General features: G+C 40.5%; 1 protein-coding gene across 16 annotated transcripts in view; it reads left to right on the plus strand.

Annotated features, from left to right (window-relative positions):
- Positions 1–21,797, plus strand: part of Adam22 (ADAM metallopeptidase domain 22) — a 209,830-nt gene that overhangs the window by 154,397 nt on the left and 33,636 nt on the right. For all 16 annotated transcript variants that reach the window (XM_075956471.1, XM_075956475.1, XM_075956478.1 and 13 more), the window contains exons 15-24: positions 3,400–3,499; positions 5,349–5,420; positions 5,799–5,891; positions 7,760–7,840; positions 9,633–9,683; positions 10,094–10,157; positions 12,750–12,855; positions 14,992–15,111; positions 18,833–19,001; positions 21,124–21,238. In XM_075956471.1, the coding sequence (XP_075812586.1) occupies positions 3,400–3,499; positions 5,349–5,420; positions 5,799–5,891; positions 7,760–7,840; positions 9,633–9,683; positions 10,094–10,157; positions 12,750–12,855; positions 14,992–15,111; positions 18,833–19,001; positions 21,124–21,238 (971 nt within the window). The remainder of the gene's footprint in view (positions 1–3,399; positions 3,500–5,348; positions 5,421–5,798; positions 5,892–7,759; positions 7,841–9,632; positions 9,684–10,093; positions 10,158–12,749; positions 12,856–14,991; positions 15,112–18,832; positions 19,002–21,123; positions 21,239–21,797) is intronic.

Consider the following 21,797-nt stretch of genomic DNA (forward strand, 5'->3'; position numbering starts at 1 on the left):
CATTCACCATCTTATTTCCCAGTATTCCTTTGTTTTCTGATCATAATTGCTTGTGGTTTCTAGCGTTTCTGATTTGCTAAGCATAGTCTTACATGGATTTGTTTTAGCTTCTCCAATTTTTGCTTATTATAATTATATTTGAACTTCCAACTCCTTTTGATTTCCCAGAGGAGTTATTTTTCTTTGGAAGCCTCCCCTGTTTTCCTCTATCCAGTCACGTTTCCAGCCATCTTTGAGGTTTATCATGATTTGAACACAGACATGCTAATTCTGTGTGTGGTATATATGTGCTGGTGTTCATGCCGAGAACACCGAGACCAGAGGTCCTGTGGGGTGTCGCTCTCTCATTGAACCTGGAGCTCGTCAGTTAGGCTGGCTGGTTATTCACCTCCAGGGACCTACTGTGTATCCCCAGTGCTAGAGTTAGGTGGGTGCTGCTGGCCGCAGCGCTTACGTGAGTGCTGGAGACGCATGCTAGGTCTTCATGCCTCTGCAGCAGGCACTTTACCATCTCAGCCATCTCCCACAGCGCTCCCTGCATTATAATGCAGTTCTGTATGCATGCGTTATCCCTCCCAACATTCAGTCATATGTGCTTAAAGAATTGTATTTTTACTAATTTTTATTCCATACCTCTTTAACTAGACTTGACATCCAGTAAATGTTTATTGATTCAGTTTGAGTTTTGAACTCTAAGGATAACAAGGACAATAAGTGATGGAAGGAAGTATATATGTACACATGTTTATAAAGTACTTTTTAATTTTTTCTTATATATTTTGTTCTTTAATGACAAACTTTGTATTTGCAGTTTTCCACTTATTAATATATTTCATTAGGAGTTTTATTTAAGGTAGGCCAGGTGAGGGTATGTGATAGCACATACCTTCAATATCCAGTACTTGGGAGGCAGAAGCTGATAGATTTTTGTGAGTTGTAGGCTAACTCGGTCTACATGGTGAGTTTCAGGCCACCCAGAACTAAACAGTGGGATCCTGTCTCGAAATTTGTATTTAATATGTCTGATTATTTTTGCTTGGTGACATTAAATTTGTATAGACAATCCCCATATTGTGAAGCATAATTACAAAGCAATCAGGTATCACTTTAATATATATATATATATATATATATATATATTATATAAGTGTATGCATATATACATTTTTCCTTGAAATGATCCTTATATGAAATAGATACATTCAAGAGAAGACCCCATTGTGTAAGTGGTACCTGTTATGGCTCTTTAATTTGAGTCCTGCTCAAATCATCGGTGTACCCCCTAGGTAAATGCCTCCACATTTGCTTCCTGAAGTTCACTGGCTCTGCTGATGTTCGAAAACACAGCTGAAATAAATCCGTACTATCAAGTAACTTAAGGGTCCATTGAATGCAATTTATACATTACCCTGAAAAAGGGAAGACAACTTCTGTGGCCTACACACTTCAACTCTTGATAAATAAAACAGATTCACTGTTGAAAATGTGGGTTTGTTTCCCATGACTGCTGAGGGCTGAGGAGTGGGTTAGGTTTCCTACTGTACAGTGTGCTAGACTATGACCCCAGTGAGGACATTTGCAGGACGCAAGTCACAGTAGATTGTTGTCTGTCCCGAGGCAGGGTTTCATGCATTCCAGGCCTTGAATCCTGCCTCTACTCCTCGGGGTTTGGGATTTGAGACATGTCCTGCTGTTGAGGCTTAAACAAGACTGACATCTAAGGCTGACGTGGAAGCCGGTTCAGCATTGAGCGGTAGAAGGAAGAGGGAACTTGGAGGGAGTCCTAATGATAACCGATTATCTGGCAGAGACATGTAGGATGACCTAGAAGGGAAGGTGGTAAGAACCCCTGTTCAGACTCTGAAAGGAAAAGGGAAGTAAGAGATGAAGAAGCTTCATGTGAAAAATAGTTTGTTCCCTTAGGGAAAGGGAGCAAAGAAATTGCCATAGTGTAGATGACTTCCACCTGCTACAACTTTATCTGGGGAGTGCTTTAGTAAAAAAATAAAAGTAGTTTCAGCATATACTAGTAAACTATATTAATTAATTTGTGAAATATCAACTACTATGCTTGAAAGAAGTAATGCTATGGATAGAAACACGTCTTTGAAGGCTGGGGAGAGAGGCTTAATAACATGTGTTCACTGTCTAGGCACAGGGGTCACCTATCAGCCTATCACTGGCAAGATGGGGATACAACTGTCAGTTCAAGCCAGTGCGGACCATACCATAAGACCCTTCTGAAAAAATAAAATAAATAAAAGCTATTATTATCTTGTCTTTCCTTTTAAATAAAATCTTAAGATAAGACACTTTTTGAAAATATAAAAATAAAATTGACATTTTCATTCTCTAGTGGTAATCATAGTTGATTTTAAAAAGTTACTACATTTTAATTAAGTTTTTTAATTTCCACTTTTATTGTTTATAAATTTGGCTCCTGCTGGATATATAAATATTCATTTTCCAGTTGACACCGAATAGCCATCCTTTCCCCAGCTAGTCTTCACATTGGGGCAGGTAATAACTCTGTGTTGTTTTGTGCCAGGCACCTGCCAGAGTCTTAGTCAACATTTGAGTTGCTGTCATGTTCCTCGCTGTTATACGTTACGCCATCTGTGCCTATAGCTAACTATTCTTTTAGGGGAAAAAAAAAATCTAAAACCAAGAATTCCCAGAGGTGTGTTTATTTTGAGGATGGCTATTTTTTTTTATCTCACCACAGTTCTTCTTTCCTCTGGGCCATTAATTACTTTTTTTCTGTTGCATAATTTTATAATAATTTCAAAGTTTAGACAAAGTCACAAGATTAGTGAGAAGAGATCCCATTGGTACCCTGAATCATATGTTGCTAGTTTGGGGCTCTGTCACCCTCAAACCCTCCGGGTGCACTTCCTGTGACAAGAACCCTCCAACAAGTCAGAGAAGAGCCATGAAAACTGTGTAGTTGCCCCCATTCAGGACTGACCCATCTACCAGAAATGACACTTACAGCTGAAGCTTTGGAATGAGGCGTCATGTTAGGGTTCATGTCTTTAACAGGCCTTCAGACTGCAGCACTTTTCTTTGACTTTCCTGGCCTGACACATATTATAAATTTATGGGCAGTTGTTTTATAGATTCCCTGATGTTTGAGTTATAGCTAGTTGTATATTATTCATTCATTATGAAATAAGGCTTTATTGTCTTTGATGTAAATCATAGGTGCTGCACTATATCTTTCTTTTAATTCATGTGCAAATAAACGAGCAACCAATAGCCACTACACATCACTATATGAAAAGTTTATAAATATAATGGTTGACTGGATGTGTAATTTTAACACTGTTCGAATTTAAGGATAGTAAGTAAGCAGGAACCCTCCCGCTATACTGAGGCGCTCCCCTCTGTCCCCTACAGCTACTATCTCCCTAAGAAGTTCTCTCCGTGCAGCATTGAGGAGTATCACGACTTCCTGAATAGTGGTGGTGGCGCCTGCCTCTTCAACAAGCCTTCTAAGGTAATAAGTGTGATGGTAAGACTTATTAGTTATGAGTCACTGCACACTTTCATACCCAACTTTTATGTACAAACAAGAACTTTTCAATTCCACCCACTGGGCATATTCTAGAAATGTTGCTTTCGTCTGGGACAGTTGGAGTATTTCTGATGGTACAATCAGCAGGCAGAAAGGAGTGGGGGTTTTGTTTGTGTTGGTTTCTTTTGCCCTTTCTAGTTACAAAAGTGTGGGCTTCTATTTTCATTCTATAATGTGGAAACTTTGGTTAACTTCTAAATGATTATCACACAGCCGGCGATTCGTAATTACTGTGTACTGATGTTGTACAGCATCATAGAATAAGTTATATTCAAAAGACAGAAAATTGATGAAGATTTAAAAGTAAAATAGGCTTAAAAATCTCCCCTTGATTAGGTCAAAAGTTGCTTTAGTTAAGGGAGCTGTTTGTTACTACCGTTCTCTGCAAGTCTGTGCTCATGGCTGTAGTCAAGGTTCATATGGAACAGGTCAGTGGGCATAGCAATTTTGGGATCACCTTCTAACTTAGAAGTAAGTTTGTTCAAGAAGCATATTCAGACCATGGGATCCCTGTAGTATCAGCACCGTGGAAGCTAAGCTAGGAGCATCACTGTGAGGTCAAAGCCAGCTTGAACTACAGAGCCAGGCCAACGTAGGATGCACAGTAAGATCTTGTCTTAAAAAAGGAAAAGAAGAAGATGCAGTCTGAAATATCAATGTGAGAACCATTTCAAAGCTAATTTAAAATATAAAGAAACAAATGAAGGTGACTCAGTGGTTAAGGGCACATACCAGTCTCCTGTTACTCATGTATGTGGCTTACACCTTCCTGTAACTCCACCTCCAGGGGCTCCATTGTGTCTGGTCTCTGAAGGCACCTGCAGTCACATACATCTTACACACACACACACACACACACACACACACACACACACACACACACGGGAGAGAGAGAGAAAGATAGTTAAATTTTAAAAAAGAAAATTTAATTTTATGAGTGTTTGTTTGCATATATGTATGTGAACCACATTCATGTGTGAGTCTGAAGAGTCCAGAAGAATCTAGATTGCCAGAACTTAGAGATAGTTGGCAGCTGCCATTTGAGTGCTAGGAAATGGACCTCGGTCCGTTACAAGAGCAACAAGTGCTCTTAACCACTGAGGCCTCTCTCCAGATCTACAAAATCATTCTTAACAGGCTATTAGCAAAAACAATAATAATGAGATTTTTCACAAGTGATTAGACTTGATCCTTGTGGTAATTTTCAACAGCTGATTAATTAGATGGATAGTTTATACTACTGTTCATGTTTCAGATAGTAAGGTCTCCACCGTTTTACCTGTACTGGGTCCTTTATCATTTTGTGCCTTCTTCTAGTGTGTTGCGTTGTGTTATCCTCTCACAACCAAACGTGTTGTGTTGTTAAACACCACCCTACCCTGTGCTAAGATTTTAATCCAGGCTTCCTGACTGCAAATTTCCTGCTTTCTCACCAAAATGGATTTTCAGATGTCAAATTGGTTTGGTTTTTCCTCAATGGCTGCATGCATCATGTGCTTGGTGACATTTACCAGACCCAACTTGGTATAAATATTATATACATACATTATATAATACAAATAAATAGTACTATGTCTGAATATCCAAATAAAAATCAAAATTGATCTTCTAAAGTTCCAAGTTCTAAAGTTGTACTTTTTATTTTGTGGTAAATAAAATTATAGTTCTAGTGGACAGCATATACACGGAGCATATTGGTGTGGTGTAAGCCCTCAGGGTCTTTGCTACTGATGTTCCTGTATTTCACCCTTTCTTGGTTTTCTTCCCACAGCTTCTCGAGCCTCCTGAGTGTGGAAATGGCTTCATTGAAACTGGGGAGGAGTGTGACTGTGGCACCGCTGCGGTAGGTCCCGGGGAAGAGTGTGACTGTGGCACTGCTGCGGTAGGTCCTGGGGAAGGGTGTGACTGTGGCACCGCTGCTGTAGGTCCTGGGGAAGAGTATGACTGTGGCACCGCTGTGGTAGGTCCCGGGGAAGAGCGTGACTGTGGCACCCTTGCTGTAGATCCCCTGTCATTTTGAAGACCAGTTTTGGGTAGCTAGTGGTCATTCTAGCTCCATGCCCTTGAGATAATACTGAGCATTATACCTAGACATTTTATAGGATTTGTGGATGAATGATTGTCATTGTGAGCTTGAACATTTACTTTAAAAAAAAAAGTCTTGGTGTTTTTGGGAAAATGACATTTTCTAGTGTTTTTTGCAACGGCTTATATTCCTTAGGAATGCGCCCTTGAAGGGGCAGAGTGCTGTAAGAAGTGCACCTTGACCCAGGATTCTCAATGCAGTGATGGTCTCTGTTGTAAAAAGTGCAAGGTAAATAACTGGCCGATTAGTGGCCAAAGGTTGAAGGGGAGGCGTGTGCTCAAACTGTTAAGTCTAGGTCCATATAACCTAAAAGCACTATCCAACACGGAGCAAATGACTGAAGTCCCAGTGGTTCCAAGATCCTCCTACCGTCTCCTGAAGTGTGGCTTTGTTAGCATTCTCATGTAATAGTTAACTGACCCAGTGTCTTAAGCCAGAACATGAGAGAGCTGGGACCTGTCCCGGTTACTTCTCCGTGGCTGTTCTTCTCATCCTGACTCCTTTAAGAGGACCCATCTCAGAGTAGAAGATGTCCGATATAGTCTTCTTTTCTTTCTGTGCATCTTTGTACATCCTACAGCATCAGTATCTTAGGCAACAAGAGGCATGTTTTAGACAAGATCACACTATATTGACATGGAAACATGCATGACTCTTTGTCTCTTAATTGGTGTAGTTATCAGTGCATGTTTGTTAAGTGCACAAGTGAACATGCATGTTACTTCCAATAAATATCTTCAGATTGGATAGCTTTGATGGGTAAAAGAAAGGTGGCATATAAAACTGTCGTGGCAACTGTCCTAAGCACTTTTGACTTGTGTCATCTTAAATCCGGGTTTCCTGACTGGCACCAACACTCTTGTCTGGCTAAGAATAAGACACTGTCTGTAGTCAGGGCATGCCTTTTGCTTTATCGGACATTAGCAACATCCTTGGGTTGCACCCATTAGATTGTAGAACTTCCTCACTTGTGACAACCCAGAATGTCTCCAGATGTTGTAAAAAATGTCACCTTTGGGGCAAAATCACCCCTGCCTGCTACTGCTTAGATAACACTCACAGGCACACTTTTGGAATAGGCATGGCCATCCCGATTTTGACACTTGAGCTGTTCTGATCTAATGGATGCTAAAGAACCTGCAGAGGCTGGCTCAGAGGAAGGCACAGCTGTCTACTGATGCCCAGCCCTGCTAGCAGTGGTTCCCATCGTTTCCCCTCCATTGCTGTGTCTCCGGCTGCTTTTTGTGAGGTCTCCGAAAGCACTTTCTTCAACGGGAGGTTAAACCACATGTGATACAGATGCTCTCTCTCTCGGCTTGGGTGCCTGGAAGGTTCTGAGCAGTGAGTCAAGGAGCAGGATCCTGGGCACAAACAGAGATGGGCCCAGTCCCCGGTATCAGCAATTCTGAGAGGCAAGAGGAGAGGGGGACAAGAGAGAGCTCTGACAACTACACATGTACCTGTTGTGCTGTGTTATAAGGAGTTAGATTGCAGTCTATAAACACAGTGACACTCAAGGCTGATTCCACAGCATCACACGTACAGGAAGTATTTGGAAACCAAGTAGCACAAACACTTCTAGAGGTTCTAATAAGAGAAAGTCAGAAGAGATGAGGCAGGGGATAGGAAGGAAAGCTTGGGGAAAATGGCTTTGCTGGGAAGTAACTGTGATGCAGTCCAAAATGTGACTTTAAAATTTTCGGCGGAGAAGACAAGAAGCAGAAGCAAAAGCTCAAAAGATAAAGGTGTAAATAAGAAAGGGGGCTAAAGCCCCAATTCAGATTGCTTGAAAAAATTCCTGGAGCATGGGCTAACTCTTCCTTGAAGCTCTGCCCCATTTTAGCAGGATGTTGTGACACTTATGTGTGGTAAATATGGAAGTTACCTCACCTACGAGAAACTATGACTTGCAACTAATTAAAATAGCAGTTTATTGAATAAATTTGTTTTGTGCACCCTGTCATCTTAAAGTAGTTTAAGGTGTTCTTTTCCAAAGACTTTTCATTTTGCTTTTTATTCCTATGGGACTATGAGAGTGTCTTTTTTTTTTTTTTAATCTTTTCCCAGTTTTGCACACTGAGTGATGTTCTTTTCAGTTTCAGCCTTTAGGGACTGTGTGCCGAGAAGCAGTCAATGATTGTGATATTCGTGAAATATGTTCAGGAAATTCAAGCCAGGTAATCTATCCAATAATTACCCAACACAGGGTAACTACAGGGGAAGTGGGGACAGCTTGGGTGTGTTACAGTAAAAATGCACATGAGGCAAGATGTCACTTGACTCTGTCCCATCACACCGGAGGTTGGGGATCGGACCAAGGCCTTGTGCATACCAGGCAAATGTCCTATTAAGATTCATATCTGGCTCTTACATTTGTATCATTGTTGGCCAGCATCTGTTTTGATTATTGTCTTGCAAAATCTTACATGACATCACTAAGAAACAAAGAGACCTGTTGTGACTGAGGAAATACACCGGGAAGATGGGACAAGGTGGGTCATTGATCACGAAGAGCATCTTCCCCTTCCCCATTGACCAGATGACACAAGGCTAGGAGAGAGGTTGCCGTTTTGTGGTGTTTGTGCTTTGTGTTTGTGTTTTGTTGAGCAAAGCCATAGAAACTGAGATTCATACATCAGGGACTGCTATCATTCTCTTTGCTGCCAGAGAAGACAAATTAAGTAATGATATACTTATAGTTGTGAAGATGATTGATTTTTAAGGCTACAGAGAGATCTTTATGTAAGCGTAGTCTCCTTTCTTACTCTGTAATTATCAGCGTTCCCAGCTAATGCCTCATGGCAATAAGGACACAATAATTACTACCAAGGCTCCTGGGCATAAGTATACTGCACCGGTATGATTATAAATAAACAGGTATTGTTAAAAAGCCCTAACCCCAGGCTCTTCAGGGGTGCTGTGTTAGGTTAAACAGGATTGCTATAGGGGATTGTTCTCGCAAACTCATGGTTACCTTCATCATATATTGCATCCATTATGAATGATGTCTGTAAAACCATACAGCAATGATATACAAGGAAGTTTATATGGCAAAAAAGGGAGCAGAAAGTTATGTGTCTGTAGTTTCATTTGACTTTTATCTTAAACATAGGTTTTATGGGAAAGGGTGGAGATGGATGTCTAGAAAGCAAAGCTAGCTGCACGGGGTGGTCTCTGTCACATCTTCTCTCTATCCCTCTGCCTCTTCCCCAAGAGACTATATAATCATATGTTTTTCTCTCGCTGCAGTAATGAATTGTGCACGGCTGGTTGTATCCTCACCAGATACTTTACAATTTTTAAAGTACTTCAAGGAAAAATAATGACAAAGCATAGCATTATATCCACAGTTAATAACAGGCAACTTGACACTTTCCCCCTCCCTTCAAGATCCTCCCCATGTTTGTCTTTTTCTCAAAAGATATTTTTATTTCTAAATTTTTCTGATGAATAATGAGTTCATACTAGATTTTGAAATGTGTCTCCCTTTAGTTGATATTGTCTCCAGCTTCCTGCCCCTGCTCCCTTTGCTGTTCCTCTACCCCCAGCATTTTAAGTGAAAGGCTATGTTGTTCCTGGTGGCCAAAGGGAGGAAACTCTACTTATGGCTTCACTGATGGGGGCCTGCTCCTCACTTTTGTCTTAAGCCCTGCCTTCTTCTCTAAGGAATATTGTCTCTGAATGAAGCATACGCTAATGCATATGTTATTTTCCGAGCCATTCTCGTAAGTTCTCTGCTTTTGTGGCTGTGTAATCAGTTTTTACCTTGGCGAGATGTAATATTTTTAAAGTGATGCTCAGCAACTCTATTTCCTCCTACCTGCTTTTAATCTTCTGCTTTATATTTATAGGTAGTTCAAAGGGCTAGGTGTATTGTCTACTGTGATTTATAAACTGAGAGTACTAACAGGAGTTAATCCGTCTTGTGTTTGGTCTGCGTTTGAATGATAATCTGTTCTTTCTCCCTAGTGTGCCCCCAATGTACACAAAATGGATGGATATTCCTGTGACAGTACTCAGGTAGGTCACTCACTTTTGCCTAAAATTTCCGTGGGTACCAGCATGAGAGAAATACTGAAATTTTATATCAATAAGAAGATGCAGGGGGGAGAGGGGCTTGGTCCTGCCCCAATTTAATGTGTCAGACTTTGCTGACTCCCCATCGGAGCCCTTGCCCATTGGGAGGAGTGGATGGGAGATGGGCTGGGGGAGAGGCAAGGGGGGATGGGAGGAGGGGTCCCGGAAGGGAGAACTGCGGTTGGAATGTAAAATGAAATTTAAAAAAATGAATAAAAAAGATCAGTTTGAGTGGTTCATAATCACTTCAGATGACCACACTCCAAGGGCCGTTCTCAGCCGTATGTTCTTTTTCTGTTGTCTAACACAGCAGAGATTCTTTTCACCAATGGATATTCGCTCTCTCATTTTAGGGAATTTGCTTTGGAGGAAGGTGTAAAACCAGAGATAGACAATGCAAATACATCTGGGGGCAAAGTAAGTTAAGTCACATGACTTGATTGTTTTTTTCCACAGTTTTGGCACACTCCTTTAAGGACATATGGGCTAGAAATAAATTGCTAATACTTAATAACTAGGGGGCTTCTTAAAACCGCTTCAGCGTTAGGTAGCTAATTTCTTTTCTAGAAATTAGAGAAGGGCACTTTCCTTGGGAAACCATGGCCCCAAAGTTCTGGCTAGTTGGCAGTGCCTGTGGATGAGACAGCAGGTGCCTTTGCTGCCAGGCAGGCAAGCCCACCTGGTGCACAGCTTGGGGAACAGAGCAGACTTGATTTCAGCTCCTCAGCTCAGTTCCCTTGAGCAAAGGATCCCATATGGCCCTCGTACAGCCATATGGAGTGGACATGGTCTCTGGGTAGGGTATCCTTGCCTTAGACCTAAGCATTTTAACTCCATTGGTCTTTCCTCATCTACTTTCTTCTTTAAGCTCTGGCTGGCTTTTGTAGTTAGAGGTGACCTTCTGCTGAGGTCCTGCAAAAGACAAAAACGTTTAATTTATTCTCTTCAAAATCTGTCCGAGTTCTAAAGGAGAATATATAACATTTGTATGTAAATAATAGTATTTTAAGATAATAGTATAATTAAAATTGTATTTAAGTTTTACTAAATTTAAGTTAGCATTTAAATGTATTGTGTATTTCTCCCAGAATTTCTAGGCAATATTTTTGGAAGATGTTTTTGTTCAAAACTCTATAAAAAATATTTCTCAGGTGGGGTGTTACTATGTAGTCTAGCCATGTATCTTGGCCAATTATACCTTGATTTTGTAGCTTCTTGCCTTAATTTCTCAAGTGCTGGAATTACAGGCTTGGGCTACCATGTCTAGACTATTCAAAGTTCTTTTGAGAGATGATTTGTACAGGAAAAACTCTAAAACGAATCATGATCCTAATATATCAGAGGTAGTGACTGGAATCCTTTAGGTAAGTAAGGAACGTGTGTTCTCTGAGTCTCTTGAGAAGCATTGGGATGAGAAAAAAAAAATTAGTTATGCTGGTTTGTACTCTCAGTTTTCCTTCCTCTACTTGAGCAGAACAGCTGAGGAACAGTGATGTCATTAGCTGCTGTTCACTATGCGCACCTCTAGTGTCCCTGCTCAAATGCCTAGTGACAGAGGTGTGTAGGAAGGATTGTGCAATTTCATGTCAGGGGATACGTTTCCTGGGGCCCAAGTCTAACCATGAAGTTCATTTGTGATTTATGTATACATACATATCCTGAAGATAATTGTATATAATATTTTTAGTATATTTAATGCATCAGCATTTTTAATGAGACTTCTTATATTGGATTAGGACATGGACTTTACTTTTGAAAAATACTTGTGTGTGTGTGTGTGTGTGTGTGTGTGTGTGTGTGTGTGGTATGCACATGTATTTGTGCAGGTGTGCATGCCTGTGCATCCACAGAAGGCCGAGGAGGACATCAGATGGCCTGTTCCATCACTCTTCACCTTATTCTATGGAGACAGGCTCTCCTTGGACCAGGAGATAAGCTGGCAGTCATCAAGCCCTGTCCGTGCTCCTGCCTCGACTCCCATAGCTCAGGGGTCGCAGGCACATGCATGCTCACGTCTGACTTTGTACATGATTTGAGCCCAAGTCCTCCTACTTGCACATACTCGCCGGGCCGTCTCTTCAGCCTAGATCATGGAGTTTTCTACATGTGGTTGTGGGGTCGTGTGAGCTCTTGAAACGTTTTGGAAGATGAAACATTTCAGAATTTGGATTAGCAAAACGTAACTTATATCACCAACTTTCATTTGATTCATTTACAAAAGTCTCTATTATTTTTTTGTTTGTTTGGTTTTTATTGTTGTTGTTTTCTCCCTGCCTTTTTCAAATAGGATCTCCATTTGGTCTAGGCTGGTCTTGAGTCTCCTGTGTAATTTAGGAGGATGATCTTGAACTCATAACCCTCCTGCCTCCATCTCTGGCTTGCTGAGATGAGATTGTTATCCCACCCTCTCTGGCTGGAAAACCATTTCTTTCTAGCAGGTGGCTCTGATGGTCAGCACTGGCTTCAGAAGAGATCAAAGCCGGCAAGGATGATGCAACACCTTAAAGCGATCTTTGCATTTATAGATAGCATGAACCCAATCTCATCCAAAAGCAGAATACAGGTTTTTTTTTATTTATAGCAGTTAAGAATTGGTAAGCAAGGTGCTGTTTCTTGAATCTGATTGTTTGAATAATATTGCCCTTCTTAGTAATAAAGTTTCTGATTGAGACTCACGCATTCAGTACTGAGATTAAAATGTGTGTTCAAGGATAGCACCATCTCCTAATTAGTGTCAGGTCCTGGGGCGTGTTTCCACAGTCTATAGTCTAATTTTCCTCAGACAGCCACGTATACTGGTTTTCCGATATCACATAAGGTTTCATGGAAGATGTGCCCAAGCCATGTCTGCGGTATGGTACACTTTTGTAAGTGATGGTGCAATTTATGTGTTTGTCCTGGATAGCACTTTAGTGAACAACTCCTTAATCTGCAGCTTTCTTTGCTGCAAACCTGTGAACGGCTACTGAGTTCCCTCCATCTCTGATGGGACATTCTTTTCTGTTTCAGAGGTAACAGCATCAGACAAGTACTGCTATGAGAAGCTGAACATTGAGGGGACGGAGAAGGGTAACTGTGGAAAAGACAAGGACACCTGGATACAGTGCAACAAACGGTGAATGCTGACACTAACCCAGACTTCAGCCTTTATTCCGCTTACAAACATAAGTTCCGAGTGGGATCTTCCAGCTTTGGGTGCTTAATAAAATGCACTACCTTGTCTGTTCTCCTCATCTTTCCCCAGAGCCCCAGCATCACTGATGACACTGATGCTTGAATTATACCTGGGCCTCTTTCTCAGGTTCTAGGTTATTCTTGTAGTTGCTACACTTTCTCACATAGACAGGGCCTCCCAGCATCTTAAGACTGAGGAAGAATAAAGCCGCCATCACCAACACTGTTGAGTAAATTAGCTAGCTCTGACCTTTCTTAACTACCTCTTGTCTTTGCTGAATGTCTCAGTGTTTCACTCTCCCATGTAGATAAGAATAATTGACCCATCTCTCTGCACTGACCCCATCTCTCTACACACTGACCCATCTCTCTGTACTCTGACCCCATCTCTCTGCACTGACCCATCTCTCTGCACTCTGACCCCATCTCTCTACACTCTGACCCCACCTCTCTGCACTGACCCCATCTCTCTGCACTGACCCCATCTCTCTGCACTGACCCATCTCTCTGCACTGACCACACCTCTCTGCACACTGACCCCATCTCTCTGCACTCTGACCCCATCTTTCTGCCCTGACCCTTCCTCTCTGCATGCCAACTCCTCCATCTTTCTGCATACTGACTAACTCTGTCTTTCTGCAAGTTGACTCCATCTCTCTGCATGTTGTCCAAACATGAATCATGGTTGGTTTCCCCTTTGCTCCTTACCATTTATTGTGAATTTATCCTTTTATTTTTATTGTTATTGTCATTGGCACAACTAAGCCCTATAATGTAACTACTACAAAAACCCCTTGAGTGTTCTCTACCGACATCTCAAGCGTACTATTACTGGAATAATCTTCTAAATCCTCTTAAATATGTCAGTTTGTTGCTCAAATTTTGTTAACTCCTCATAGCTAATTAACAGGGTCACCCTTCTCATATAGCAAACATGCACTGTGTGCTAGGTACTTCATCTCACTTTGATGAGCCTGCCACTTAAACATCATGACAGCCCTCTCATTTTAGAGATGAAGAAACCAGGGAAAACTTAGTGTCTGTGCCCAAGATCCTGTAGCCAGGACTAGAGAAAGAGTTAGTATCTTATATTCTTTCTCTATTTATACATTATATGTATATATAATATACATTATATATGTTATTATAAGGAATAAGTTAATACCTTTTATACATTGTTGATAAATATAGGGCCTATTTTTCTCTGTTATCTATTATATAAAGTCTGGTGTTTCCTTAACTGCTGGAACATCTCTCTAGCTCCCAAGTCTGATATTTCCATTTGGGATTTTGCTGCTATGTTAATTTTTCTGTTGTTTTTTTTGTTTGTTTTGTTTTTTGAAACAGGGTTTCTCTGTGTGTAGCTCTGGCTGTCCTGGAACTCGATTTATAGACAAGGCTGGCCTCAAGCTCACAGATCCACCTGTTTCTGCCTCCTGATTGCTAGGACTAAAGGGGTGTGCCACCACCATCCGGCTTTGTGTTTATAAGATTTTCATTTAAATATATGTCATCACTAAATAATAACTAAAACGTGTTTGGTAAAAGAATACATAAAGCAGTATTTTAATTCTAGAAACTTACCTGTTAACTTCTAAGCACACGTGTGATGTCTTTAGAAGGCTGCTGAGGCTGTGGCTGAGAGTCTGTTGAACGGTAGGTTATCTCCTCTGGGCTTTGGGAGACGGTGGAGAAGCAGCTCTATGGCTCGTGCACAGTTCGTTCATTTACCCAGCCCTTAGCATGTTACTCATTCTCAGCAGTACACTGTATGCAAGTCATTCTGATAAAAGGTGGTTCTGATGGATACTTTTCTTTGAACAAATATTTGAGCTAATAAGCACTAAGAGACAGGCTAGGAGGTTATTAGGACTTCAGATCACTGTTCAGAGTTTAGGGAAGTCAGTTTTGAGAGACAAACTGGCAATGTCTTGTTATATTTTGCTTAGCGTACACAAAACACTGTAGCTGATGGATAATAAATACTAGCAATAGGGAAGGCATAACTCCGAAAGTACAAGTTTCCTTTTGTCTTTGCGGAAGAGATCAAGTTAATAATTTTGCTCTTTTAACACAGGGATGTACTTTGTGGTTACCTTTTATGCACCAATATTGGCAATATCCCAAGGCTTGGAGAACTCGATGGTGAAATCACATCTACCTTAGTTGTGCAGCAAGGAAGAACATTAAACTGCAGGTAATTACCTAAACATCCTATGATCAGATTAGTCCCTTTAAATTCCAAGGACACCGCTTGGTCCTGCTGTTGTTTCCAGTGTGTGTGCAAGTTCATGGTCAGAACTTGAATCTAGTTCATAAAGGTGATTGAGTCAATCCTAACAGACGAGAAATGAAAGCTAGTAAGAATGATGCATGGCGGCTGTTATGTGGCTGCTGGAATTATGTCTAGTCGCTCAGCAAAGTCCTCCAGGATTTGGCTTGCGTTTCCCTCTTATTCAGACGATTTGCGACTTATGGACAGAGTCACTCAGCACATGGCTGCTCATTTTGCTTTTTTCTGAAGCCCCACAAAATTAAATTTCCTTTTGTAGTTATATATCTGCAGGAAAAGATAAAAGTGGAGTAGAGGCAGTAGCAACCCAAATCTAGAATGTGTACACATAAATGGCTCACACTTAGGGGAGCCTTTGAGAGAGCTGAGTTCATAGGTCAGGAAGAGGGAAAGCTGAAACCCAACCCGAGATGTCTAGTAACATCTCAGAAAACTGAGAAACTGGCAGCATAATCTGCTGTTTAAGGAGGAATTGGATGAGTTTCAAGGAAGGTTTTGGATAAAGAGGCTATATGGAAGTTTGGGGAAGAAAGAAAAAGAAAAAAAGGGAGTCTAATGCACAATTCCTCTCATGATTCAGCCACAAAGGGGCTAGCCCACTCTCCTCCTGGGGATTCAGGATAGCCCACCCCCCCCCCCATTGGAGACTCAGACTTTGTCTCCACAGGGAATAAAAGAGAATGCTCCAAAGTCGAAGGGTTGATATCAGGGTCATGTGGAAGTGGTTCAGCCTCGAGGAATGCTCTCTGAGAATGTCCAGAAAGTTCCACTTGTCTGTCTGGTCAGTACTGACAGGAATGCAAAGAAAGTTTCCAACATGAAAAATTAGAGTGAACAGAAAACCCCAAGAGACTTTTTATCATGAAATGAAAATATAATGTTCTACTTTAATCAAACAGACTATAAAAGAAAAAGATTCTCTTGGATTAAAATACAACAGCAGAAGTGAAGCTTAGTGGTTGAAATTGACTCACTGGAAATAGGGCAACATCACACAAAATAAACGGTCTACCTTTGTATCTTTTTTGTCTATCTATCTGTCTGTCTGTCTGTCTATCCATAAATTTATCTTCTATCTACCTATCTATCCATCCATTTATCTTCTATCTGTCTACCTATCGATCCATTTATCTTCTATCTACGTATTCATCCATTTATCATCTATCTATCTATGTATCTATCTATCATCTATCTATGTATCTATCTATCATCTCTGTGTATGTATGTATGTATGTATGTATCTATCTATCAATCATCTATGTATCTTTTATTGCTTCTGTTTTCCTGAAGAGCATTAACCAATATATTTACAAATATAAAAAAAACTTGGTTTTTACTTAAAAAAGAAAGAGAGCAATGAGGACAAGCTCCCTGATTAGAATAGAAATAAAGAGGAACAGAGGTAGCAAGAAGGAAATTGTCAGCCAGTGACATCAGAGAGAGATGTAAACTTCATTATGGAAACTGTGGGCCCAAAGAAGAGTCATCAAGTTTCCAAAGAAGAGGCTCGGGAATTAGAGTGGCGTAAGGTTTGTCACCAGGAGTCCAGGAAATCAGAAGACGTTGGGAAATTATTTATAAATTAAAATTTTGTATTAAACTCAAGCCAGGGTTCCTAGAACATAGCTCTAAGCCCAGAACTCAAAGGCTGAGGCGGGAGAAGGAAGAGTTTGAGGTGAGCCTGGACTACATAGCAGGATCCTGTCTAAAAAAAAAAAAAAAATCAGATACACTTCATACTAGAAAATGACATTTTAGCATGCAAATTTCCCCAAAATTTATTCTCCTACACCTCTTTTCAAAAAGTTTATGGAATGGTTATACCCCCATAAAAGTGAAGATTAAACAAAGGAAGAGAAAGGCAAGGTACAGAGGAAGCAGGTTCTTCACTGAGAGACAGAGGCTGACAGTTAGAGGGACCCAGGATTTACAGCTCTGTGGCAGGTACAGGGCAAAACCAGAATAGACAGGAAGGAGCTGGAGGGAACTGAAGGAGAGATCTCCCCAGGAAAATGATCTGATACGCAGGTGTGTTTTCAGTCGGGATTAGCAGCCAGAGAATATGGGTTGATTTTCTATTAAAGATGGTAAATGCATAGGAAAGTAGACAAATGAAAGAATAATCTAAGGTAAAATAAAAAGTAATTCAGAAAGTGAAAGTTTAATTATTAGCATTTGTATAATAATAATAATGTACATATTTATTGTTGATTAAATCAAGTTTATTATGAAAGGATAAGAAAGGCGAAATTGCATATAGAACTATCAAGGGAAATAAGGAGAGAAATTTGCTTGTATATGGAGAAATGAATCGATAATACCTACAGTTAAAAATAAATTAGTATAGCATAAAGTTTTGAGGCATAAAAATAGCAGAGGACCAGTAGTGTAGAATGTGGCTCGCTCAGGAAGGCTGTGGGCAGGGATAACTATTTCGTTTAAGAACCCAGTTTACCTAATGCTAGGGAAATGACTCAGTTGGTAAAGTCTTATTATTTAAACACGAGGACCTGAGTTCAATCCCTAGGACCAGCAGCATCCATGTAAAACATTTGAGCACATTTCCCAGTGCAAGGTACAGACAGAAGGATCCTTGAGACTTGCTGGGGAATCTGTGAGCTCCACCTTGAGTGAGGACACCCTTGCTCAGAGCAGTTGAGAAAGACACTCAGCATTGACTTCTGACCTCCACACATGTACACATCCATACACACAGGCATACACAGGCACACATGTGCACACACACATGAATGAAAACATGGACACAAAAGCAACAGTTCATGCATTTGGTTACACATGCACAATAGTTTTGATAAAAATTAATATGGAAATTTTTGTGCTAGTGTTGGCAAGGTATCATATGAAAATATTAGTTATGCTTAGATACTTTCAGCTCTTGTTGCTATTTAATTATTCTCAGAGAAAACATGTGAGCGTGCTATAATGAGCCGTGGCTACAGTGGTTTCAGCAATCCCTAATAGAATTTGCACATATACAGTTCTAGGGAGCATTGTAAATCAAATCCAATTCCAATCCTGATTTGAAACACATTTGAAATCTTGACGCCTATGTAGTAAAGCAATTAGACTTGCATATGGCATGCAAGGAAAAATAATAAAGCTAGCTCAGTTATGACCCTTACTGTAATAATTTTGTACAAATTATGTTCAATTTTAAATTACATTTTAAATTAATTTTTCTTTAACTAATTTAATTAATTTTAAATTAATTTCTTTAAAATTAAATTTTGTTTAAATTCAGAGATAATACATTTATCCCTGAAAAGAGTTAGACCAAAAGTTTCTATTACTTCCTACACCTTTAAGATATTTCTGGGTGTGATGGTGTATGCCTGTAACCTTGGCACATGGAAGCGGAGGTTGGAGGAGCTGAAGTTCAGGCCAGTTTTGTTTACATTAAGAGTTTGATGCCTGCCTGGGCGACATGAAATTCTATCTCAGTGAAACAAAAGAACAAATAATTAAACAGTCTTTGACTACAGGTTTTTATGAAATCATAAATAGAAGGCCAGAGAAGGAATATTTCCTGCTTTTAGTTTTATACTCAAGATGAATGTGAATTAATAGAACCCTGTTTTCTTCCTTGCTTCCAATTTATTGTCAGTGGCGGGCATGTTAAACTTGAAGAAGATGTTGACCTTGGCTACGTGGAGGACGGGACGCCCTGCGGCCCTCAGATGATGTGTCTGGAGCATCGGTGTCTTTCTGTGGCCTCTTTCAACTTCAGCACTTGCTTGAGCAGTAAAGCAGGCACCGTTTGCTCGGGAAACGGGGTGAGTGTCAAGCCTCGCCTTGGCAACCACCCATTTCCTCCTTACAGAAGCAGGTGGAATCCTGTAATCTCCTTCAGGATGGACAGCGTGGTTATCCACGTTTCTGGTTGGCACGTGAACGCTAACTTCATCAAAGCTACTTGAATATTTTTGTTGTATAATCGAGAAAGTCCAACAATAAGAAAACTCGCAATTTTCCTAATCAGTTTCTTCAGTCTTCCTTTTTTATGCTAAGAGGACACCATACAGAGTAATGACAGGTTTTCTGCGAGATAGATTTTAGCAAACTATAATGGAATTTAAAATTTTTTTTATTGTTAGCTTTTTTTTAACATCTTGACTGCAGTGTCTCATTCCTTGCCTTCCAGTTCCTCCCCCAACCCACTCTGGCCTCCCATCTACTCCTCCTTCGTTTCTATTCAGAAAAGGGCAGACTTCCCACAGGTATCAACAAAACATGGTATATCAAGTTGCAGTAAGACTAAGCACCTCCCTTTTATATTAAGGTTAGTCAAGGTGAGCCAGTATGAAGAAAAGGGCCCCAAAAAGCTGGCAAAAGAGTCAGAGGCAGCCCCTGCTCCCACTGCTAACAGCCCCACAGGAAGAACAAGCTACCCAGCTGTAATGTGAGGCGTGAGAAAAGAAGAGCGAGCCAAATATTTAACTACTTAGGTCATCCGGGTACAGCCGAGTCAGCACTGACCATAAATAACCGCTGTAGCCTCACCAGAGATGACAGCCAAGGCTCAAACTCGGAAATAGCAGTCTTCAGCGAACGTGCTGCTCATGGCCGAACAGACAGAGTGGTACTTTTGACATTTTGATTCTGTTCTTCCAGAATTGTGTATTGGCTAGCATATTTACATTATAAGCCAAACACCAGTCCCCCCAAATGAACCCTCCATAAATATATCCACTTTTCTCATTTCATCAGGAATTCCTCTTTACTATCGGTTGTCTTGATTTTTTTTTTGTTGTTGTTGTTAGCATGTGCTGTGATTTTCTTTTTGCTGGCATTACAGACTCTTTGATTCAATTGTGTGTATTATCCAGATGAGGCAAAGGACCCTGTTTGGCAATTTGAAGCTCTCAGTCCTGATCATTCCATACGATGGGTATCAAATATCTTTGGGAGCTATGCTTGGGCTGACAGTCAAAGGGTCTCTTTACTCTAGAATTTACTTTGGGAAGTAACCAGTTGTGTCATATGGTACATAAGAAGGAGAATGCACATAATTGCATAGCTCCGCTCCTGTAACCTAAGAGGGGTGTTTTCTCTCCTTCCTGTAAGGAAAGGACTAGGAGGACTCGGGGAAGTAGTTCTTGTGGGACCAAAGAATCTCGGGGAAGAGTCTTGTGTCATGAATCACATTTTTGTCTTCCTCCTAGTGAATTTTAAATAACGCTAAAAGAAAATATGGTTTATCTAGTAATGCTTAGTTTAAGGGATTAATAAGAATAAGATAATGTAAGTAGTATTATATATAGCATAAAAATGATTTATAATAATCATGTGTTATAAAAGGTACTATCCTGTATAATCAAAAGTATTTTATTTATTATTTGTGTGTATGGTATGTGCTTGGGTATGTGCAGATGTATGCCATGAGATATGTGGTATCAGATAACGTCTTGAAGGAGTCAGTTCTTTCCTATTCATGCAATCCTGGGATTGACTAAAGTTATGAGGCTTACATAGCAAGTGTTATAACCATTGAGTTGCCTTGCCAGTCCCCTACATGTTTTTAAATTGTAGTAACAGTCGGGCAGTGGTGGTGCACGCCTTTAATCCCAGCACTCGGGAGGCAGAGGCAGGTGGATCTCTGGGAGTTCGAGGCCAGCCTGGTCTACAAGAGCTAGTTCCAGGACAGGAACCAAAAGCTACAGAGAAACCCTGTCTCGAAAAACCAAAATAAATAAATAAACAAACAAACAAACAAACAAACAAATAAATAAATAAATTGTAGTAACTCAACCATATGTATGGCAAGAAGCTAAAATCAGGATGGAGCTATTCTTTCTGGATACCATCAAAGCCCGGGTGTAGTTGTTATGAGTACGGATTACTTGCTTCCTTGTGACAGAGAACTGACATTTCTGCCGGCTCACTTTTGGGTTTTAGGTTTGCAGCAATGAGCTCAAGTGCGTGTGCAACAGGCACTGGACAGGTGCCGACTGCAGCACCCACTTTCCTCACAATGATGATGCAAAGACTGGCATCACCCTGTCTGGCAACGGTAGGTATCATAACATCTTTCCATATAACTGAAGAGGAATTTTCTCTATGGACATTTGCATTTGAGGTTTTTAGCATAACTCAGAAATAAATGGTACTTACATAATGAGGGGGGAAGTCTACTTTGTGAGACCAATCATTTTTATTAAAGTATAAAGATTTGTCACTCTGAGTATAATTTCGCCTACTGACTTCACCTTATTCTGTATTACTGCAGTGACTTTTCAAGTATTGTAATAACCTAAGGCTATGAACACACCCTAGCATCTTTTAATCAATTTATTCCTTGATAATTCCATGCACGTGTACAGGACACTGCCACACTCGTCCCTCCCACACTCCCCCAGCCCCCTCTCACTCCCAGAAACCCCCTCCTTGCTCCTATCGAGTTCTCACCCAACTTTCATGCCTTTTTTCTTGTGGTTTCATTTTCTAACATTTCTTTGAAGTTAAGAAAGTAGACTGGTGTCGGAGTGGTTAAGAACCCTGGTGACTCTTGCAGAGGTCCCAGGTTCAGCTCTCAGTACCCACATGATGGGTTACAACTACCCATTAAGTCC

Source organism: Microtus pennsylvanicus, chromosome 22 (assembly GCF_037038515.1).
Source record: "Microtus pennsylvanicus isolate mMicPen1 chromosome 22, mMicPen1.hap1, whole genome shotgun sequence".
Taxonomy (NCBI): Eukaryota; Metazoa; Chordata; class Mammalia; order Rodentia; family Cricetidae; genus Microtus; species Microtus pennsylvanicus.